The sequence below is a fragment of the Nylanderia fulva genome, unplaced genomic scaffold, assembly GCF_048542155.1.
Source record: "Nylanderia fulva isolate GAGA-0341 unplaced genomic scaffold, ASM4854215v1 Scaffold2, whole genome shotgun sequence".
Classification (NCBI taxonomy): Eukaryota; Metazoa; Arthropoda; class Insecta; order Hymenoptera; family Formicidae; genus Nylanderia; species Nylanderia fulva.
The window spans coordinates 4,193,941-4,218,353 of NW_028190263.1; the positions used below are offsets into that span (position 1 = coordinate 4,193,941).

Consider the following 24,413-nt stretch of genomic DNA (forward strand, 5'->3'; position numbering starts at 1 on the left):
CAGGCACGAAGCGCATAATTAAAACGGTAAAATGACAGTTGAAACGAATATTTCTATTTCCCTCACTCCTTCAATCATTCCGCTTTTTCATTTCTCTGTGCCAGTCGATCGAATAAATCAATGAATCTAATAAGGCGGGCTCGGCTCAAGTCGGAAATTGAAAAGATCCGAAGCGATGATACAGCAGCGAATTTTCAATCGACTTTTTTAAGATTAATTGACAGATATTCCACCAGTATTGATCCCACATACCACTTCGTGTACGCGTGTCGAACGAGAGTGTCCTCGCGCAATCGAGGCCGTCAATACATTTGATGGCCTGGATTCGCGTACACACATCTAACACTGTTCGAAAAAACATTGAATATCGATATTATTGATGTAGCAGAAATATACAACGTAGACATCGAAGCGCTACCAATAGCATACATTTTTGTAATACGACCATAAATCACAAGCTTAGAATATGTAAGACAGAGATTTTAAAAGTGTGTGATATTACCTTTAAAAAAACAAATAATTTCTCTCAAAATATCGTAAACACATGTTTGCCGATCAGACGACAAAAAAGATCCTATACCGAAGATTTAACTTTTGGATTATTTACGAACTGCCTTATTATATTAAAAAAAAGGAGGAATATTTACATTTTAATAAAGTAATAATAAAGTTTCAAGTTAATTATTATCTCGCTATAATGTAAGACGGGTTACACCTATTATTTTTATTATTATTACGGGAAAACCCGGTTTAATCTTCGTGTTAGTAATATATAACATACAACCCTTCTATGATGTCTCGCTCGAATGTACCCGACCGTTTTCCGTCACCTCTTTCGTTCCGCTCCGAGATACTTAACGACGAACACCCGAGTTTATCCGTGCGAGAAAACATTTGACCGAGAGATATATTTATTCATTCGACGTAACATCGTCTAGCATGATATTACGCGAAGAGGAGCTCTTTATTAGCCACTCGAGTCCATAAATTCCGACTATCCTCGCAAATGTTAATAAATATAATTATGTGACGCAATAGAAATGTTATATAAATTTAACAATTTCTCACTCACCGATACTCCCTTAATCCTTTGTATCCATTTTAGAGCACAACACTCACAAAAACACAAATAATTACGATCTCCTGATAATTTACACGGCACTCCCGACACGCCAAATTTTACACGGCACTCCCGACGCGTGACACTTTATACGGCACTCCCGACGCGACGCGTGATCACACGCGTATTCGCGTACATTATGAGAAAAAGCGATGCGGAATGCGAAATCATACGAAGCAACGATCCGTTTGGCGCTCACAACATGTAAAAAATCGTAATTATAATTACGATTGCTCGACACTTTACACTGCACTCACTCTCGCGAAATTTTGCGCAGCATATCCAACGCAGAACAGCTTGATCTGAAAACAAAATATTCAAATTATGTATATAAATGTGTATATACAGAGTGTTTTGAAAGTCTAGAAATGGTCGAATATCTCATAATGCAATTAAGTTAGTTTTAGAAAAAATGTTTTTATTTTGCATACCTCACAGTTGCCCCGATGTCGCCCGATGCCTCCCTGGGCCTCCTCCTCCTCTCTTGGTCCTTCGAAGTAGTTACGACGCGAAAATACGAATAATTACGATCGCCCGAAACTTTACACGGCACTCCCGAACGCGACGCGTGAATCGCACGCGTATTTTGCATATATTGTACAATGAGAAAACTATAATCGGAAATACGAAGCAACGATTCGTTCGATACAGATATTATTGCTGATAAGTTGCATGCGAATTTGACTGCATGAACCTGTAACAAATAAAATACATGATATATTAGAATAATCTTATTATTTCACATTATAACATACGCAATATAAATATGTAAGTTAGAATTAACGATAAATATATCTATGAGTCGCAATACATTCGCGCGCGCAAAACAGGTCAGGTTAGGTTGGGTTATGTTGATCGTTGACATAGATTTGCATCAAATTTCTCGCGAAATATGCGTTTCGAACAATTACGACTACATATAAACGTTGAAATTATGATGTGCGATTAATAAATATTACAATACGAAAGTTAGAAGCGATTATGCTTACTAATAAATCACAGTGAAACGCAACTCTAACTGCCTGGTACTCGCGGTGTTTTGGTAATGACTGAAGCTATTCGCTAGTCTACAAACATCGGCAACTTCATTCCAATAGTGCGCGCGATACTGTACATACATGACTAATATGAATAACTAATTAGAACTTGAAGAAAATTCGTGTTTGAAAAAGATACAGTTTTAAAATAAATATAATTCTCGATCGAAAATCGAAAATCGATTAGCGTTTTACCTTCATATTTATATAGAGATCCGGATTTTATTTTTTTATTTCAGCTAAATTAATATTTCTTTTTGCTTTTAAAAGGTAGAAGTTTTAAAAATTATATAAAACTATAAATTTTTTTAATCCTGATAATTACTAATAATTACTAATAAGGAAAATGATGCTTTAATGACCAAAACTATTTGTTCAAACTATCAAGAACTCTATTTAAAATAAAGCTAGAACTCTTAATTATTTATGAATTTCTACGAAATAAGACGTCAGCTCCACATATACAATATAGTCCGGTTGTGATTGACGTCGCCGCATCGATACGCCGAGCGATACGAGATTTCTATAATGGGAGAAGTATCTATTTGTAATTGCTTGCGTCATTAAATGAGATGGCGCGTACTCTCGCTGAATTTATGATAATTACAAATCGCCGGTATGGAGACTGTCCGGCGATGATTATCGCCCCATCTGAGAGAGCCAGGGATATATACTGCCGAAAAGGCCGGGTCCAGGTCGATTCGGATCCTCTACATATTCATGCGGGATTAAAGTCGGTCGCCTCGCCGACCGGCACGGGACGGGGGACGGGGTGAAAAAAAAAGAGAGCAGAAGGGACCATGGAGAGAATCCCGATTATTCATGACGCAGGGTGGCGCGCGCAATCCGGCAATCCCGGTCTGTTTGAACAGCCAAGGGAAACGTACGCGGCGCGATCGTTGATTTCGTTGTTTGTCCTCGCACCGAGAGAAAAAGAGATCGTAGGTAAAATTCACTTCCGACGCTGCAGGGAAGATAGTGCATTGCGACGCGATTGTTCGGTAAAATCGTCCGCTTTTTCATTTCTCGGATTATGATTCTATTCAGTATTTTCAGCTGCTAAATAAAAATGTTATTCGCGAAGAGGTTCATTAACGAATTAAATTCATTTATAGATACAGTCGAGATTTATGCGCGAAAATTGTTGTGATGTTTTTCCGGCATTCTTATATGTATAGATCATCTGTGCATGTAAAGTATAGGTATCTACATAATGAATATTAATGAACAATATCGAAGAAACTGTTTATCCTACTGTAATTGAATTTTTTTGTTTCGCAACTGCGTCTCTCGATAAATTAACGTACATTTAAACATGTCATTAACTGAAAGAATAGCTGAAATTAAAGTTTCCGGTCGGCGCGACGCGACAAACGGAAACGCTTCCGCATCGTATTTCTCACGAAAGTACAACACTTCTCTCGTATAAGCCATCCTTTGATTAATTATCTCCAAATATTCCCGGGTCACATGTCTACAGGTCGTGAGCACTCTCCCTCTCGGGCCGACTTATGTGTACACGAGGGGTTGGTTTTTACTTAGCTACTTTTTTATCTATTTCTTTTTAAGCACGTCCTAGAGATTCCTCCGTCCCATCTCTTCCGCGTCCTTCGCCACGGAAGACTTTCAATTCGATCCATATTTCACGCATACGATATTTTTAAACAGAACCGAGAATGAGTAATGGCAAAAGCGCTCTCCTGTCGACCCTTTTAAGCGACGGGGTTCCCAAAATAGTGATGTATAACCTGGAGACGAATTTTCTCTCTCGATGCATCGAATGTAACGGTATTAACTCTTCGCATGAGCGAACGAGAGCTTCAACATATTAAACGTGTCATAACGCTGTCTCAAGCGTATTTATATTCTATTGAAATCGATACGGATGTAAATATTAGAAATTGATAGTGCTATGAACACAGATGATGTTCGTGCACGCGCACGAATGAAAGCATCTTGAAATTGCAATGCAACATTTTATTATTGCAGTTCATAATATTATATTAATATATATATATTAACTTGAAAAAATATAATACTTTTATATAAAGAGAAGAAGGAAAAGAGAAAAAGAGAGAAGAAAAATAATATATTTTTTTATGATTATAAAAGATTGATATTTTAAAAAGATCTTTATGTAAAAATGAAATGCTCGCGATACATCAACATTAAATCAATATATCAGTAATGTTTTGTAAAATTTATCTTCAAAATCCATCAATTCCATGAATTGAGATTAGCGGCTAAACTACGGATAACGTGTTGCAGAGCAAGTTTCTCGAGAGGAAGTGGCGAATGAGCGTATCGCATAATCGAAACATACGTGTTGACGGCCGGTAGAGATGTCCGGAAAAGTATCGAAACGATGTTTAGTGAGTCTATAAACACGAGTTGGACCGAGCTTACCAGGGCTTACACAACGGCGAAATGTTTCTGCCATACTGACCGGGCCTGGCATACCCCCTATAGGACGCACACCGCACGCATGAAAATGCGACTTTATAATGGGATTAGGCGGGTTGCAATTCAGATTATAAATTGGATTATGGCGCACATCGTTAACCGCACTAAACGCTTTAACCGCTCCCACCGTTGCGCACCCTTTTGTAAACGCGCAATTTGCCCCCCTCGCTGCATACTTTTGTGAATTGACCTCGTGGTGGTAACGAACATAAATTGCAGCGTTGGCCGAGATTTTCCCAGAAAGCACATAGTAATGCGCTCTTCTGATTTTTGTTTTATTTAAAACTTGTGGTAGAGGACGGTGGATATAGTGTCATTATTTTGGCAAAATTTACTGCTCTCTTAATCAATTCTTGATTCAATTATATCGATGTAAAATTAAAAAATATGCTAATAAAATATTATTTTTTCAATGTAATTTTTTCTGTTTCTTTTTCGAAAATATAAAATATGCAATAAAAAAAATTATTAATCGGTAATAATTTGTATAAATGAACGAAAATGTTGAGTTTTGTTGCGGTCAACAGATCAAAGCTCAAAGCTTAAAATAGTCAAGAATATAGGAACATTCCATAGATGAAGTCGTGCTCAACTTAACAAAAGAATATAATGCAACGGTCTAAAAGGAAGTAAAAGAGAAACAAAAAACCTGCGGGAAAGTGCAGAGAGAATGGGAAGATGAAAAGATCAGAGAAGCGTAGGTAAAACCAAAGGGGATCACCCGCGGAGTTAAATAATACTGAGCAAAATGCAGCGAGCCATCCTTCGCCACGCTTTTTAAATCGGCACGAGGTAACCAGGGTTGGTGAAAAGAAGAGTGAAACCGACGGCGAGGAGATGGAACAGCCAGGGATTTTTGTCTAAGTGTCTGGAGGTAACCCGTAGCCGTCAAATGTAAGAGACGAAGTGCGTTAAACCTGTTGGTGGGGTTACCTGCTCAATGCTGTCAATCGTGCGCGGTGCGTTTTTGTAAATTCTTTGAGACGAACCGTTATTCCGTAGAATGCGGAACCGATCCCGTCAAACTTTTTTTCCGACTGTTATTTCAATTTTAACTTGGCCTAAAGTAGACCGTTAAAAGTGATCACTCGCTGACTCTCCTTCGATATGGGATAGATATAAAATTTGTGGTTGGGTTGAAGAAAATCGTAAGCACACACACGTAGATCTTTGTAAATAAAAAATTCTGAGATTATCTCTTCATCGGATTTTTCAGGTGTATATTATTTCATTAAAAATTGTCAATAAGTTAGCCAATTATAGAAACAGAAACTCGCAAGCAATTTTTGTTTACGATATAACCGATCATTCTTTACTTACATTAACGAAACTATCCACACATTAATTTCACATATTACAAACTGGTTATAAATACCACGCTTCACATTACGATAACAAATTGAATAACCTTTACATATTCTTAATTCCCCGACGTTCCGTAGAGAATTTTAGTAATTGATAAAAACATGGGAAATCTATCTCTCGCATGTCTTTCCTTTAAGAAAAAAAGGTGGGAAACCCTGCTGAGTTCGTCTTCTCTGACCAATGCATTGGCGTAGACAGCACGATAGTAGGCAAAAACCAATAGCGTCATCGAAGCAACGTAAATTTGCCGATCGAACGATGATTAATGATAGTCGCGCTCCACCAAGATAGCCGTGTCATCGGATCTCAAACGATAGAATGATACATCTTCATTCACGATATTGCGCCAAAAAGTCTTCGCGGACTTCCTTAGATCATAAGTGAATAGAAGTATAGATAGTGAATTAAGCAAATACGATTCTTCCGAATGCGTTTTCTCTTCCGCATTTCATTTACATTTATCGTATTCTCATTCGACGGCAATCTTGAATTTTCTTAGCAAGATATGTTCGATGGAACTAGCAACGATAAAGACACCTCGGAGACATAAAATACACCAGCTGTACGAACGCAATAAAAAGCCCGGCGCGATATCAGGTTTTTGTCAGCGCGCACTTGTAACCTTGCAAACGAGATGCACCTGACGATGACTGCGAGCTCGCGCACTTTTTTCTTTTTTATGCGTTTAAATCTGCGTTAAAGTGAATTACGTTCTCACCAATCGCTGTTTCCATCATCGTATAAACAATTCCAATGATTCATTTCATAAAATTTAAACACTATTGCTAATTTTATTGCTCTCTATACGACATAATTATAGAGAAATAAAAAAAGTTTAAGTAATAAATGCCATATTGAAAAACATTTATTTTTTACATTTCTAATACGCGGGACGGACAAATATCAAGAAGCATTTATTTTTCATTTATGTTATATAACATATCGTAGAATTATATAAATGTATATATATTTCATAGTCGTCCATCGATGTCTTTACGTTTACGAAATAAATGAATAAACTACTTTTTGTCAATTTTATATTAAAGTCTTTTATACTCTTTTCAAGAATAGGTAATTAATCTTGGAACCATTTTTATACGCATATAGTACATTATGAGCGATCTGGCAAAGGCGATATCGAGGATCAGGAAGAAAAAAGGAACGCTGGCGCTATCGCGCGGCTAGAAACGAGTAATGGCATGCTTTTTAACGCGCGTCATACATATGCAGAATTCGTGAGAACGTTCGATTCGTAGACGCGCGGATATTTTCCATTTATGCAAATTCCGCCGACGCGACGTGCGCGAGCATGCAGGCAACGCTATCGCAATTAGGAGTCGCAGCTGTAACTGCGCGCGTGAGGGTGTCGTAACTTCGGCGAAGAGGACTCTGCCGCGTAACCGGAGACGATACCACGAAGCACTTACCGACCTTAACCGAGAATATTTTGCCCGCTTCGACTAATGCGCTAAATGGTGTGCGCTGTACGTTTATGCAGTTGCAATAACGCATACACGCGGAAATTCCATCTCATACCAATCGTCGTGCGGTTTCGCGATCGAAAACGAGCGCGGTCGAGAAGCCGAGCGAAGTGATAAAATTGCGATTTTCGCAACAATTCCGAGATTAATTGCACCGAAAAATGTTTGCACATTTTCTTGTCTTTTCTTCATCAAGATACATTTGAAATATTTATCGAATATTTCTCTTTCACGACTGTTAAATCGTATAACTTTTCCTTCTATCTCTCTTGAATTTCTTCATTTCATTCGCGTGATAATCGCGCTGAAAAAAAGGGGGATGCAAATACTGTTCTCCGCGGTTTATGCCTCGTTAGCGTGAGCTCGATTTCACGTTGTAACCGATACCGGTACACAGTGGCATGACCATAGTCGTTATAAAAGAAAAGACGAAAGATATGAATCCTCGGAAGTCTCGCGCGCGAGGATCTCAATCGATATCCTAATAATTTTCTGCTAATCGCGCTAAGCTATCGTCTCATGACGATGAGAAGAGAGAGAAGTAGAGAGAGACGCGAGGGAGAGAAGAGGAAAACAGAGCCTTCTTTATGTTAGTACACGGTCCCTCGTACGCTCATTTGCACCGGTACCTTCGCGAGAGAAAGAGAAGAAAACGAAGGGCCTACCGGCACGCTGTATCTCCGTGTGTATTATTATGATAAAATATTTTTTCGCCCATAAATATATACACGTCCGGGACGCGAAGAACCCCGCCGCGCGTGGCCGACCCGACACACGTTGCAGCGCGATAAACGCACCGGCATTTGTACGTGTATGTGCACTCATGAATGCATCTCGGCGCTGTTGAAGACGAGCACCCTTTTGCCGGTGGAATACATACAAAAATGCGTCTAGGACAAGCGAGAGAGCGGCGACTTGCTGGCAATCGCCATCGTGGTATCTTGACACTAGAAAAATGCCAAAGACGCGACGTGTGTGTTGCTAGTTTTACGAAACATGGTTCTAATAGAATATATATGCTGACGATTTTTTCCACCGAAAGTTTACAACGATTATCTTATTGTTCCTATAAATAATAAATCTGTACATGTGTCATATTTTGTAGCTAAAAATGTCAAACTGATGATTATGTATTATATCGATTATATATTTTTTATATTACACCCTTTTCGAATGTTTCATAATTATATTTGTCAGTGATGATCCTGACACTATGATTTGAAGGCGACATGTCGCATTGGAATTCATTTATACTCGCGAGGATTTTATAATTCAACGATTCGCTTTCGACGGACGTATCGGCATATTTGTGTAACTCGACAAAATATACAGATCGAATTTGGAGTGATTTGTTTTCTCTGCCGTTAGAAATTTTGTTCGACCGCCCTAGACCGCGATGTAAAAATAAACATTTTTTTTTTCGGAAGCGAAGCTTTTCCGGGCCGCGAACGCGACTGTTACGCATTCCCGTTTTCACCCCTTTCCAAAATATAACTTTATAACTAACACAGACATATACATTGTATATTATATATATATATGCATATTGCATACACATGCCTGTCAAATAGCTTGAAATAGAGACCATAACGCATCCATCTTCGGACTATTAGCTTCTACATAACTCATCTCTTTTCCCCATCAGGCAAATTGGTATTTCGATCGAAAACGACTTTTCCCTCTACCCTTTCCACACTCATCCCTTTTCTGCTATTCTGTCAAGCCCGGCGCTTTTACGCTCGGTGACTTATGGCATCGAAACGCATTCAAAATCTCATGATTCATGAAAATTTCTCTTGCACGATATTTATTTCGATCGGCATGTGGAAATCGCGCATCGGCGGCTGCATTTAGCGCAATGGAAATATTTGTCTTGCTTATCTATAGCTTTGTTCATCTATTAAAAAAAACAGATTCTCAACGAATGCAATTAACTTTGTATCTAAAAAAAATGTTTAATAAAATATTCGTTATTATTTTATATATAGTCCGAGTCTTTCGCAAGAATAATATTAGAAACTGGATATGCAAATGCCTCTATTTCTTTCTAAATTAATCTTGATGCTTGCTTCTCGAAACATTCTTGGACTTTCAACTAGAATCTTAAGTATCTCGAGTGTGTCAGAGGGGGTCAACCGGAGGGGGTTTCCGAGTCGATCTACTCACTGCGGGGATGCACCGAATTCCGAAAACGAACTCTCCGTGGGCGGATTGTAGCCCATAAATACTCGCGGTGTAAACATCGAGTCGTCGGTGTTTGGCCGAATCGAGCTCGGTCGAGCGTGCCAACGGATTCGATCATCTGAGATGTAAACCCTTAGCTAAAATAAACCAGTCGACTCGCTCGTGCCCGATCGCCGACTAATAACGCGATCGCGAATGATATATGCTGCGTATTAATTATTCCTCGCGGCTCTCTCCATGTTTTCTCGCGCAATGAATTAACTACCGATTCACCGGCAATATCGAAAGAAGCAAATAGATTTAGAGTTCATGCGGAACATACATGATGACCATAAGAATAGCAATTGTAAAGATATTATATTAAAATGCGAGTAATCGTAGTGTAGTGTTAAATGGATTTTCTTAATTTTTTTGGAAAAGTTATAAACCAATATTTTTATTTGATTTTAATTATATAATAATTAAGTTTCGTATTTATATTATTTTCTTGATTTAAATTCAATAACCAATATACACATAAATATCTATCAATTTAAATTCAAGTCTCATTAATAAAAATCTAATAAAAGAACATAGGATAATATAATATAAGGAGGCATACCAGCAATTCCTTTGCCGCGGAAAAATATAGATTCTCGATCTCGGCATTGCGTGTAATCGCGCTGAAATCGCAAGTCTCAGCTCACTTACGCAACGACGCGATGCAAGACGCGCTTTCCTCGGAGCCTGCTCAATAATTTTTATATAAACGGTAACAAGATCCTATTGAGCGGCATAACGAACGGAGTTTCGCGCGCAGTAAAGATAGCACGGAGAACAAGAAACTGCAGTGCCCGGAGGGCTTCTGTATTAAACGCGCGGGCTTCTATTCAAGAAAATTATTGCAGTTCGAGCCGCGTTTCATAGCCGAAGGTGCGTATAGCGCGGCTGTATGCAAAAGATACGATCATCATCTGTTGCTCTGACAAAGTAAAATCGCTGCCGGAAAAATCGCGTAGTTTTATTAACAACATGCACGATATCGCGTTCAAGAATCTGGCCCGCATGATAATCGTACATAAACGTAACATCTCGTTGCTGTTTCTTCTGGGAAAAGCACAAATCAGCTATTGTTTGTAACAGAATGGGATACTATAGATATATCATCAGAAATTTTATAAAAATGAAAGAATTTTTAAATGCATTTATATATTAAAATCGAAAGTCAAAATTTTTTTCGAGCCAAAAATTATTTAATTCTTTTATACATCGTGCGTTCTTCTATAAAATTCGATGTAAAACACATTTGACTTGAAACATATTTTTCTCGTTACATGTACGAGTCGATTATCATTATCAGAGCGCAAGGATATTACTTTATCTCACCTAATTTCGACACGTTTAATATTTACCTCTTATCTGCTTCGGTTACTGGGAGGCAAAGTGTGATAAATCATTCTCTCTCGAGAATAAATGATAAACAATTAATTTGACGTATCATCGCGCGCGCATACATATGCTTCCACAGAAAGTGTGCATGTTTAAAAAACCTGACGAGAGTCTTCAATGTATAATTTCGACATCATCCGTGACCGCAATTTATATCGATCGCGTGAGAAGAGGTCATATAAGTAATCACTAGGCTCGAAAAATTGATTTTGCTTAATGACCCGTGTAAGTCGCGAAGAATTAATTTTCGAACGGTCCCTCGCACATAATCTCGCCGAATTAATTCCAATTACTTGGACGGACCGAACGGGCAATCTCCGAAAACAGGCTTGTCCTCACGGTATCGCGAGTGATACGCTCGGTATCGCGCTAATTGATTTGTAAGAGGCAGAATAATGGGCTTCCAGATGAATCGCCAGAAGTGCAATCGACGCCGACTGGAGGTCGGGTATAACTCCACGCCAGTATTATAATTGCACTTGGCGCATCGAGCCTGTGCAATTACTTTGGCTCTCTTTCACCGCCGCGAAGATCTATGGGACAGTTGACGCACCGCGAAGAAGCGAAGTTGAAGGCCGCCGGCCAGGTCGGACCCGGCAATTACACGCGATTCGCGTAATCGTAAAACGAAACGAACGCCGAGTGCACGCGCATGCTCGTTGTTGTTTTCCTATGCGCGAAACCCCGTTGTCGGCGAGGTAAGCGCGCCGTAAATCAGACATACGACTTGTACAACGAAAAGAGAGGATGGAACGAAGAAAAAGAAGTGTGTTCCCGCCCGAAAGTGCATCTTGCAATTATTATATGGAATACGATAGGAAATTATCCACTTCGAAACATAAAAAGATACATATCTCTAAATATACAAATATATATAATTACGATTTTATATAGGTATGTATTGCATTTAATGCATACCTAATGCATTATATATGTATTTCTGATTTAAGATAATTTTTTTGTTGTTGGACACATATTCCTTTAATATTAATTTCCTTTCGTATTCTTTTTAATATTAATAGGTATACATATAATGTAAGACAGAAATCTGATTCAGATCTGGGAAATTGAACAAAATTGCGATATGAAAATTATGTTGAGAATGTTTCAAAAGAGGCGCACGTTACGTCACAGTTCGCAGGTGCAGTTCAGGCGCAACCTGCGATCTGGCGCATCTAGGGCAGTCAGAAGCGGAGAGCGAGAGGATCGCGCGATAAGGCGACGGCGGCGAAGGAGGACTACGAGGAAGAAGAAGAAGTAGACGAAGTCTCGCGCGAAGCCAGAGAAGGTCAGAGAGGGAAGCGATGGTGGAGGAGGAAAAGGCGAGAGGAACTCGAACGTGAAATGCGTGACGAGGACGGAGGGAAACGGGTACTCTGCGCTCCGCCCCAGGTACACGGCCAACATGGCCGCTGAGGGACGGATTGGCGGAGGCCAGCCACGACGCCAGCTGATGTCGTCGTGACGCCCGCGCTTCACTCAACCAGGTTCAAACTCAACGGACTTCGTTCGCGTTCGTGGCCCCTACGGCACTCCTCCGTTTCGAACGGTCGACGCCCACCCTTCCTCACGTTTTCCCTTCACGTCGCCGCTCCACCGATCTTCTCATCTACTGGAGTTATATCAAAGTTGCACGTGTAGCGCACGCACTCTCCTGGCGCTCCTCGCCTCGGTCGCCGCCGAGTTCCCTGCGCGATTTCGTGCGCCGCGACAATATCGCGATCCGGAGAGCGATACCTCTCGACTCTGACCGGTTGATACTTAATCGATGTCTCTCGCATCTTTCCTGCATACATTGCCATGAATATATTTTAAATCTCGCATAATAAATATAATAAGATAATTTACATAGAGAGTAGACGTGCATTAGAGATAAGGAAGACTATGATTAATAATTCTCGAAAAATTCGATGAATCGAAAGATGAAATGTTATGGCGATATCTGCAGATAAATAAATCTAACTTGATTTACGTATATAAATCTCATGAAATGCTATTACAATTGATATTATTAGTGTAAAAAGAAGAGAAAGCAAAAAAGAGGGGGAGAACCTTCTTGAAATAATTAATAATAATTTTCTAAAACGATATTTTATAACTTTAAATATTTTAGATTTTATGACTTTAAAAAAATAGTAAAACATATATCATCGAGCTAAAATATGATATATTATGGTACTCGTTCGTTTTATCTCGAGAATGCTAAATATTCTAATTTCAAAGCAACGGAACTAATTTGTTTGGCTAATTTTTAGAAACGGCAAATTAGATTAGATAGAGAGTATCGCAAGGGCATCTATTTGCTAAGCAGAAATATAGTGCATTATTAAACTACAGGATGTAGTTTATTCGTCTCATGTATTCGCGTTGCTTTCCAATGCAATCATGGTTACAACTAAGTTGCAGGCCGCGAGGCGTTACAGGAATACTCGAGTGCACGATGCATGACAAATATGCACGTTAATGTAAGGGTACTCTCGCGGATTTATCTTTTGCACTGATGTGCGAAACTCGCTCCCGATAAGTAATTAAACTTCCTAATGCAATTTGCATTCATTTCTTCAACGGGTATTACAGTCAGCAGAAATAGTAATGGGATAAAATCTTACACAACGATTAATTAGTTCGAAGAGAAATGCCAAGGAATTTTAATATTATTTTTTACTTGATATATATAAAATTGCATACGGTTATACTTTTTACGTTACTAAAAAAGAATTGAATAAAAAATATTTTATGCATTGTATGCACATAAAATAACATCAGATTTCAGATTAAAGTTTTTTTCAAAGTTTTTTGAACTTTCAGATTACACGTAGAAGAAAAGATTCGTAGAAAATGAGAAATCTGAATTATTTAATATTTCTAATCAAATCTAATTTACTGAAAAAATTACGCGCATTACCATATACTTTCTCTTAATTTCAAGTTTAATCTCAGACGAGATTACGACCGCTCTAGGGGATCTCGAGTATCCGGTTTATTAAAAATCTTTTTGGTTTTATATTTAATCTCAGGTAACACATATCTCTCTGGGAAAGAGAATCGAACAAGCGGATTCCCCGAGTGAGCGACGTGCTTGTGAGTCGGCGATTCGTCGCGCTTCTCAGGCGGTAGAAAGCGCACCGGTAAAAAGCTCTCATAATAATTCACGGCCGGTAGACAAGAAAGCGATGAGGGTCGTAAGCATTATATTAGAAAGCTCCGCGCGGTTATATTTGGAAAATGCCGATTGTTATTGCGCGTTGGCTAATGGGCGCCAGTGATGAATGCGCGTGAAACTCAAGTTATATCGCGCGAGAGCGCGAACGAAGAAGTAGAAACGAGCTGCCACCTGTTGATCCTTGGCAGCTCTATTCGATATTTATGCATACGTGACGAAATATCGCTTAAAGTGTACGCGAACGCTCGTAGACATTAGCATAAACTAGTACATGGAATTATGCACGACGACTACCGTCTGTCATATAAATATTGTTTGATTGTTTGATTCTTTGTGATCGAGAAAGAATTTCTATAAAGTTAGGCGTCTCAGTTCTGAGGCCACAATTTTCCTTAAATCGTATAAAAATAGCACCAGTAAATCTCTGTAATGTTGAAATATTTCTTTCTTAAAAATCTCTGCTTTTGAATTTAAAACTAAACTTTTAAATTTAATGAAGAAATTATTGAAATATATTTTTTTCTGTAAAAACAGAAAACATAAAAAATTATAAAGAAATTATAAAATTTTATGATAAAAAATAAGTTATATCAAACTAACAATAAAATATTGTTGTGTAACTAGAAAAATACTATACTCTTGGAGCTATGTAATTTTATATAAACTAATTTTTTTAATATTTTTATGTAAAAGATTTTACATAAGAAAACCTATTGAACAAAAAAGATAAAATATAAATCAAAAGCAGAGATTTACTAGTGCTGCAAGGGAAATCATCTCCACTAGAGTGCAGCATCTGATTGGTACTCACTTAGCACCCTCTGTGTAGCTCGAAAGCAGTCCGATACTCCAACAGTTATCAGCTTCCTGTAAATAATATTTAAATACAATAGTAATTATATAAAATATTTTCTTTAATTAAATGTGTATATGAATTTATTAATAATTATAATTACCCTTTGTGTAGCTCGAAAGCAGTCCAATACTCCAGCAGTTATCAGCTTCCTGTAAATATTTAAATACATTAGCAATTATATAAAACTTTTATTTTTTATTAAATATAAATATGAATTTAGTGATAATTATAAAATTCAAATATTTATAAATTATCTTCAAATAATATTTTTTCTTTGATTATTAAATTTGTAATTCATAAATTATTATCAATAAAATATAAAAAATCCACAAATCTATATAAAATTTTGAATCAAGTAAAACCAGAAATAATTAGAGAAATGATTGATAAGTAATATTGTAATATTAATTAGTTCAGATTAAATTTAATGAAGAATTAGAGATTGAGATGTTATTAAAAAATTTAATAAAGAATTAGAGATTGAGATATTATTAAAAAATATTTTTTTATAATATAATGTAAATATAATGTAAATATAATATAATGTAAATATAATATAAATATAATAAAACGACACATTTATAATTACATATACAATTTAGTATTATTTACTCTAAATTTAAATTAAATCAGCTTTAATTGCATTTTTTAGGCTTTTCGGTGAAAAAAATATGATGAAATATAGAAAGAGGATTGATTGATTTTGAACATACAAAAAATAGGCCAATACTGAAATCGTAATATTAAAATATAAAATTAGTTGTATAAAAAAACAATGCTTCTGTTTTATGAGACACTTCTAATAATTCCTTGAACATTTTTAAATAGCAAGAGATTTAAAAAATATATTTTTAAACAATAAAAATCACGAGAAATACAATTTGAAAATTTCACATTTCATGACTGATTGCAATGTGAGGTTCTAGAGCGACATTTATTAAAGAGACATACTACGATCTTAGAACTCAGAATTACATCAGTATCAAAGTACCGGAAGTATATACCTAGAGATCTGGGGATAATCGTACGTCGATCGTGCATCTTCCTTGTTGTTTGACGATGCAAAAACACATCGTAATGGATTGCGATATAGCAGCGAGGAATTTCGGTCGATTTCACTGATACCGCACACTGAAAAAGAAATGCATTATGAGACACTTGCAATAATTTCCTGTACATTTTCAAATAGCAAGATTCGAGAAATAAATTTTTAGACGCAGTAAAAATCCCGAAAAATATGATTAGAATGTGATTTCACAATTCGTTGCAGCATAAGTACTTCGTGACTGATTTTGATGTGAAATATTGCAGAGCAACATTTATTAAAGAGATATATACTACGATTCTTGAAATACCGGAATTATATGTTTGAATTGTATTTTCTATACTTGACATGACATGAGCATATATTTAGACCTTGGAGAGACGATATGCATACCTGGGGATAATCGCGAATCGATCGTATCTCCCTTTTCGTTTGGCGAGAAAAGCACCGAATAACGGATCACAAAATGGCGGGGAGGATTTCGATCGATTTCACTGTAACCGGGGCTTCGATGCCGGATCGTGATAATGGCGTGATACGAACGATTGTGCTAACATAATTATGAAGTCTCGACACTTCGCAAAACACTCGCGATTAGTTTTCGCGTCCGAAATCTACTTTTAGACAACAATAATCGCGAAAAGTACGGAGCAATTACGAATGTGGCTCTTTTGAGCCGCCGTGGCGCGTAACTTGAAGTGCGACGTGTATCAGAGAGCAATTGCGATTCTCGAAATATCGAAGGTGAGTGTATTCGACTAGGCGCGAATAAGTTCGCGCGGATAAGTTCCCGCCATTTTTCAAATTACGCAAATCTAAGAACAATCTTTCTCGTCAATTATTAACTGGATTTATTTTTAATAATAATATTTAAACAAAAAAATTGTTTTACCTACATAACCTATTTTATATGATTTATGCGTTATGCAATATATAATTATTATTATAGTTACTAATTATTATAATAATTATATATAACAATTATAATATAATAATTATTATTATTGATAATAACATTATTATTATATAATATATATAACAGTAGAATATAAATAATAATTATAATTATATATATGTAATATAACAATTATCATTAATAATTATAATATACAATAATATATAATTTAATAATATATAATAATAATATATTATTACATGGAGAGAATATACATAATAAAATTAATAAAACATATTACATCTTATTGTGTTAGATATTAATGTTTTTATTGTGGTAAATATTAATCAGAGATAATCTTATAAAATTCTTCCAATACCATATTGTCTGACGATTATCATGATTTTCAGGATAAATTATATATAACAAATTCCAAGAGAAAATTCTCTGTGTATAATATATATATATATATATATATATTATAATATTGTATAATTATATATATTATATAATAATAATTATTATTAACACTTCTTATAATAATAATTCTTATTATATTATACACAGAGAATTTTCTTTTGGAATTTACACTGAAAATCATGATAATCGTCAGACAATAGTGTATTGGAAGAATTTTATAAGAGTTTCTCTGATTAATATTTACCACAATAAAACATTAATATCTAACACAATAAGATGTAATATGTTCAATTAATTTTACTATGTATATTCTCCCCATGTAATAATATATTATTATTATATATTAAAGTATATATTTTATAATTATTAATTATAATTGTCATATTATTTATAATTATAATTATTATTTATATTCTACTGTTATAATTATACTATATTTTTACAATTATTATTATTATAATATACATATATATATATATTCTATTGACAATAGATAACGAATAATGAGCTCCTGTTGTTAAAAGAATTAATTGTTACGAGATAAACATATATTTGACATAAGATAAGCATATAAATCATATACAGTGACCAGCAAAAATAAAAAGCACCTCATCTATATAAGACTGTTTGCTTCATCATTATAAAGAAATATGTTTTAGGTTTTTTCTAACTAAAATTGAAAAATTTTAATTTAATTAAGTGTTTGTATTTAAAAAGGAATTATTTTTTATTTAATACTATATGTATTTCTAAACTGTTCTATATATTTAAGAGTGACGATATGAAAAATTAGTTAAGATATTATATTTTAATTTAAAGAAATAACAATATTATTTTAATTAATAGTTAATATGATTTTCTTTAGTGTTAATAACTTTTTAAAGTCCTCTTATTAATAATACTTAAGACAATTAAATTTGTCAAATATTATCAATTCAGATTCTCTCATGCTAATTGTTGTGCTTCAAATAACTTTATTATTCAAAATCATTCACAGATTTTCGATTGGATTCTATCTTACTATTAATTAAAATATTGTTATTTCTTTAAATTAAAATACTCTATTATCTTAACTGGTTTTTTTTATTTAGTCACTCTTAAATATATTTTATTTTATTGTTTAGAAATAAATAGTAATAGATAAAAAATGATTCATTTTTAATTAAAAAACAGTTAATTAATTTATCAAATTTAATTATAAAAAATTTATAACATATTTTTTTACCTTTATGAAGCAGTCTTCTAGATAAAGTGGCTTTTTACTTTTGCCAATCACTGTATTTAGACCTTGGAGAAGAAGATGTGTACCACACCTAAGGATAATTTTGATTGATTTCACCGACACTGCATGTTGAAAAAGAAATAATTCTCGTTACTTTATGAGACACTTCTAATAATTTTTTTACTTTAAAACTTACTTTAATTTTTTCTTACGTTATTTGAAGCACAATAATTAGCAAGATTGGAGAAATATATTTTTAGACAATAAAAATCCCGAGAAATACGATTTGTATGCAATTTCGAAGCCATCACGGCGCATTTCGTGACTGATTGGGATGCAAAATATTATAAAACATTTATTATAGACGATATACTACGATCCTAGAATAAGTATTGCAGCTACCTGTTTGAATTGCGTTTTCTGTACTTGACATGACATCAGCATATATTTAGACCTTGGAAAGACGATATGCATATCTAGAGATGATAGTGCATCAATTATGCAGTGATACTCTTTTCTTGTTGTTTTCACGAGAAAAACGTAGCGTATCGGATTGCAATATGGTGGGGATGATTTCGATCGATTTCACTGAAAACACCGCACACTGAAAAAGAAGTAATACTTTCGTTACTTTATGAGACACTTCCAATAATTTCTCGTACATTTTTAAATAGCAAGATTGAAGAAATATATTTTTAGGCAGTAAAAATCCTGAAAAATACGGTTTGAATCAACTTCACTTCGTATCTGATCGCAATATGCAAAAAAATATTGTAGAACGACATGTATTAAAGGAGATGTACTACGATCCTTGAAGTACTCGAGTCACCTGCTGCAATGTTCGCTGTTCGAATTATATTTTCTGTACTTACTTGATACTTGACGTGACAGGAGCATATTTAGACTTCGAAGAGACGATATGATATGTACATATACCTGGGACTGATCCTGCATCGATCCACCTCCTTCGTCCTTGAGTAGGAAAACCGGCGTGAAGGTTGCAATATGGCGGGGAGGATTTCGATCGATTCCACTGTAACCGGGACCCCGATGCCGGCTCGCGACATTGACGTGATAAGAACGATCGTGCTAACGCAATCATGAAGCCTCGGCACTTCACGAAATACTCGTGATTAATTTAGTGCCCGAAATCCGCTGATAGACAACAATAATCACACAAAACGAACGGAGCAATTACAAATGCGTCTCTTGTGAGTCGTCGCGACGCGTCACTTGAAGTATGAAGAGTATGATCCATCATGCAGGACAATTGCGATTCTCGAAGTATCGAAATTGGGTGCCCTGCATAGCCGCGAGTTCCCGCCATTTTCAAACTACGCTATTCTCAAAAATCATCAATGCTATCTTGTTTTATCTGTAATAATAATATTTAAACGAAAGATTTTTCAATTATATAATAACCTGTCTTATATATGATAAGTTATACAATTATTGATTAACTATCAATATATTGTACCAACAGTAGATAAGGAAGAAGACAAATTTCTGTGCTAAAAAAAATTCTTTATACGTAATAATAATTGTGCGTAGGATTGCACGAAAACAAAACATATCTATTTACGCCGATTAAAGGAAAAAAGTAATTAATATATTTTGCACAACAAAATGGTGAGCGCTATTGACGGACGCTTGGCGAAGCAACAATCAGCTGACCCCAGGCATCACACAGCAAACAGCACAGATGCGTTGTATATGTCAGGATACGTAAATAACGACGGATAGGTTGTAGTGAGCAACTCGCCTCGGTAAGCAGCAGAAAACAATGGTAGACTTGAAGACAAACGTCAGTTTCGCGTGTCAACGATGTCTACAGCCGCTGAAACTGGACTCGAGTTTCGATCACCTCGGGGAACACACTCTCGCCGAACTCGCACGTAGGTAATTTCCATTTTCTACTGGCAATTTTCGACGTGCATCTTCGAGGAGATTGCTCTGTTCGTTGCTCGCTTTGATAATGCTTCTCTATATATTATATATTTTGCACTAATCGCTTACAATTAACGTATGACACGTTAATTCTCATTGTTACCATCATTGTGAATAATTTAATTTTTCTATAATTAATTAAACAGCAAGCACGAACTCTATTAAGTAGGTACATCTAATGTTGAGGATCTATATGTCAGCACAATATGGCTTTTACAGAGATAGTATATCTAAATTATTATGTTACATGCAATATCACTTAACACGAGCAAGCATAATAACAAGCAATATCAACTTTTACCGTTTATACAATTAGGCTATTATTATATATAAAAATGTTATTTTAGTTAATCTATGTATGTTTTAATTATACATAAATATTATGACGGTATATGTAAAATCATTTTATATAGACAAGTAGACAAAAGTTACATAATTGTTATTTTATTGCAGTTCCTATACAACAGCAAGTTGTCGGAGAATTAGAACCTCACAGTGATAGTATAGAACACTTAGTTCCACCGTTCAGATTAACTGAATCAGGAAATGGTACAAATGGATTTATGTTGGTTGGTGATTCGGGTGAAACAGAAAGCTTAAGTCATCATTTAAAGGTACAAAGATATTTAACAGATACTGTAAATGAATATATTAATACTCTATACATATATAATACTCTATACTATAAATGAATGTGTTAATATATGATCCGATCAATATTTTATAGGTGCGAGCTACATTGTTTGACATTCTCAGCAGTAGCAGTTCTGCAGATCATCCACTTTGCGATGAGTGTACCGATAGTCTTTTGCTGTTAATGGATCAGCAATTGCGAATGACAGAAGGAGAATGGTCAGATTACAATCAGTACCTGAAGAAACTAGAAATTGAACAACAATATCAAGGTCATGAGGATGTGGAGATGGAGAATCTCACAAAAGAATTGCAAGATGTAAAGGCTGAAGAAGAAAGAATGATAAGAGAATTAGAAGCATTGAGGAAAGAGGAAATAGCCACTAAAAATGCCATAGCAGAACAAGAAAGAGAAAAAGAAAGATTACAAAATGAGGAGGACAGGTATTGGAAAGAATATTCAAAACATAAAAGAGATCTCATGTTAGCTGAAGATGAATTACGCAGGTAAATAAAACTTCCTCAAACATTTGTCTTTTTTCATATATAAAAACTAATAATTATTAATATTTGTATTATATTTGAAATATTTTCACAGCCTGGATAATCAACTAGCATACGCATCTTCACAGCTGGAAAGGTTGAAGAAGACAAACGTTTTTAACGCCACATTTCACATTTGGCATTCGGGCCACTTTGGAACCATAAATTCGTTTCGATTAGGACGATTACCGAGCGCGCCAGTAGATTGGAGCGAAATAAACGCTGCGTGGGGACAAACGACTCTTTTGCTAGTAGCGCTGGCACGTAAAATGAATTTAACGTTCAAACGCTTTCGCTTAGTTCCGTTTGGCAATCACAGTTATATCGAAGCATTGGATCAAAACAAAGAGCTTCCACTATACGGAAGCGGAGGATTCAAATTTTTATGGGATACGAAATTTGATGCAGCTATGGTGGCGTTTCTGGATTGTTTGCAACAATTTAAAGAACAAGTGGAAAAAGGAGATAGTGGATTTTGTCTGCCATACAGAATGGATCGTGGTAAAATTGAAGACTCCGCAACAGGCAACTCGTATTCCATTAAGTATGTTTAAGCATCTACAAACGATTATATTACGCCATTTAATTTATATTTAAAAAAATTGCAATTACACAAGATATATTTTATTTTATTTATATATATTAATTATTTCTTAATCTTCTTTTTTTCTCTCTTTCAGGATACAATTCAATTCGGAAGAACAATGGACTAAAGCTTTAAAGTTCCTACTAACAAATTTAAAATGGGGTCTTGCATGGGTTAGCTCTCAATTTACAAAAGATGAACTGAATATTAATTGAATCAGTCCTTGTAAAATTTTGTGTAACTTTAATTATGCAATTATCCCGTACTTGCTTGTGTATAAATGCTCTTTGTAAATAAACGCGGTTGAATGATTCTGATTAACTTAATATTAACTTATAATTAATTTAGAGAAATTATTTTAAAAGTCATTTTTTTTATTTGTGACTAATTTATAGTTCTTTATTTTATTCTACATAACAGAATGGAATAATTTTTAGTTTTAATCTATCAACAGTATTCAGATTTATTAAATAGAAACCACGACACACCAAAGAGGAAACTGGATGGGCTTTGTACTTCCTTGGAACTTATGTAATCCTTTAATTCTGGAATGCTCAATTCTACTATTTCTATAAGTTCACCTTCAGATTCAGCACCACCACCTTTAATATGAAAAATTTAATTAAATTAGAAAACTTGTGCTTGTACACTTGAAGTTCATTCTTTTTAAAATTATTGTGTGGTAAAAGATCAATGTAACAAGGAATACTTATAATTTGAACTTACCAGGATGTATATGCATATCATCTGTGACTTCTACATAGAAAAGAGTTTGCTTCGCACTAGCAGAAGCACTGGATCTATAAAAAAAAAAAGGAATACAATAAATTTATTTACTTTGTGCACTCTATGAATACAATTTCTTACATTCAAGACAAATCATATATAAATTAAAAAAATTAATTGCAAACAATGTAATATATCGACAATTATTGCTTCCAAAGTTGCTGCATTTCTCTTTTATACAAAGATCGGAGACAGTAATTAAACTATGGTAAAAACTTACAAATAAGTATTGATTTCCTTAAATGCCGAAGTGGGTGCTTCGTAGCCACATTCCTCTCTTAACTCATCCCGGGCGATTTCCACGAGAGGTTTGTCCTTGTCCACGATACCAGCGCAGAGCTCCAAGGCCACCCCGAGCCTCGGGGGATAACGTTCGACATCGATCACATCTTGCTTCTCCGGCAGGAATGCGTAATAAACTGCTGGCCGAAATTGCCTGACGAACACGAGCTTCTTTCGACTGACATTGAAGATAACTATAGATACGCTGTCGTGGATCCTTATCACGTCCCACTGCTTACGTTGACTGTCTTGCGTGAACTCCAGACGGACGGTTTTCATCCAGGGCGAGTCATGCGGCACCTTTCCCACCCGGATGTCGCGCAAATCGAGCATCCGTCTACGCACAGTCTCATTCCTCTCGTCCTGTGCCGTGACATTCATTCCTTTGCTGTCAAAATATCGCCGAAATATAACCAAAGTCACCCCGACCAGGCCGATCCCTTAACTCCGGTCGATAAAGAAGACGATTTGGAAACACGACGCGAATCGCGGACGGCAGATGGCGCCACAAGTAACAAAAATTCGAATTTAGCCAAGTAGACGGATTATTGCACATTTCGACGGCGTCCAGTGTTTGCGTGAGTATTACTTTTTGTGAAATTCGGCTCGATTTATTCGGGTTTCGATTAACTGCGTGGAGACTTGTAGGCCTTCGTCTTCTTCGACGTGTTCTTCCATCAATGCGATGGATTTCATTGGTAAGTTGGTAAGTTTCTAACGAAAAATATATTTGATATTTATAACCCAATTTTTTCAAAATGGAACTAAATTCAGTGCATCGCACACACACACACATGTACATAATGGTAGAATTACCTAAAGTTATTGCGAATGATAACATTTTTTGCGTAATAAATCATAAACAATGGACTCTTTTAGAGATTTACTTATTCATATAATAAATGATTTTTGTGAAAATGTGTGTGACTATTATACTATGGTATATATACACACACC

At 35.5% G+C, this 24,413-nt stretch overlaps 3 protein-coding genes across 3 annotated transcripts; 1 reads left to right on the top strand and 2 right to left on the bottom strand.

The window, feature by feature from the left end:
* Nucleotides 1–1,374: 1,374 nt before the first annotated feature.
* On the bottom strand, nt 1,375–19,887 carry LOC114942968 (uncharacterized). Its single transcript, XM_029318481.2, has 7 exons — nt 19,616–19,887; nt 19,082–19,283; nt 16,102–16,228; nt 15,198–15,246; nt 15,053–15,108; nt 1,552–1,814; nt 1,375–1,422 (listed from the first exon to the last, which is right to left on the bottom strand). Exons 2-6 carry the CDS (start codon nt 19,110–19,112, stop codon nt 1,775–1,777), a joined length of 303 nt encoding a protein of 100 aa, XP_029174314.1. The 5' UTR covers nt 19,113–19,283; nt 19,616–19,887; the 3' UTR covers nt 1,375–1,422; nt 1,552–1,774.
* A 439-nt stretch (nt 19,888–20,326) lies between these two features.
* Nucleotides 20,327–22,700, top strand: Atg6 (Beclin-1-like Atg6). Its single transcript, XM_029318479.2, has 5 exons — nt 20,327–20,574; nt 21,080–21,240; nt 21,354–21,766; nt 21,858–22,346; nt 22,483–22,700. Exons 1-5 carry the CDS (start codon nt 20,463–20,465, stop codon nt 22,601–22,603), a joined length of 1,296 nt encoding a protein of 431 aa, XP_029174312.1. The 5' UTR covers nt 20,327–20,462; the 3' UTR covers nt 22,604–22,700.
* On the bottom strand, nt 22,495–23,911 carry LOC114942967 (uridine diphosphate glucose pyrophosphatase NUDT14). Its single transcript, XM_029318480.2, has 3 exons — nt 23,395–23,911; nt 23,115–23,188; nt 22,495–22,990 (listed from the first exon to the last, which is right to left on the bottom strand). Exons 1-3 carry the CDS (start codon nt 23,835–23,837, stop codon nt 22,836–22,838), a joined length of 672 nt encoding a protein of 223 aa, XP_029174313.1. The 5' UTR covers nt 23,838–23,911; the 3' UTR covers nt 22,495–22,835.
* Nucleotides 23,912–24,413: the final 502 nt, after the last annotated feature.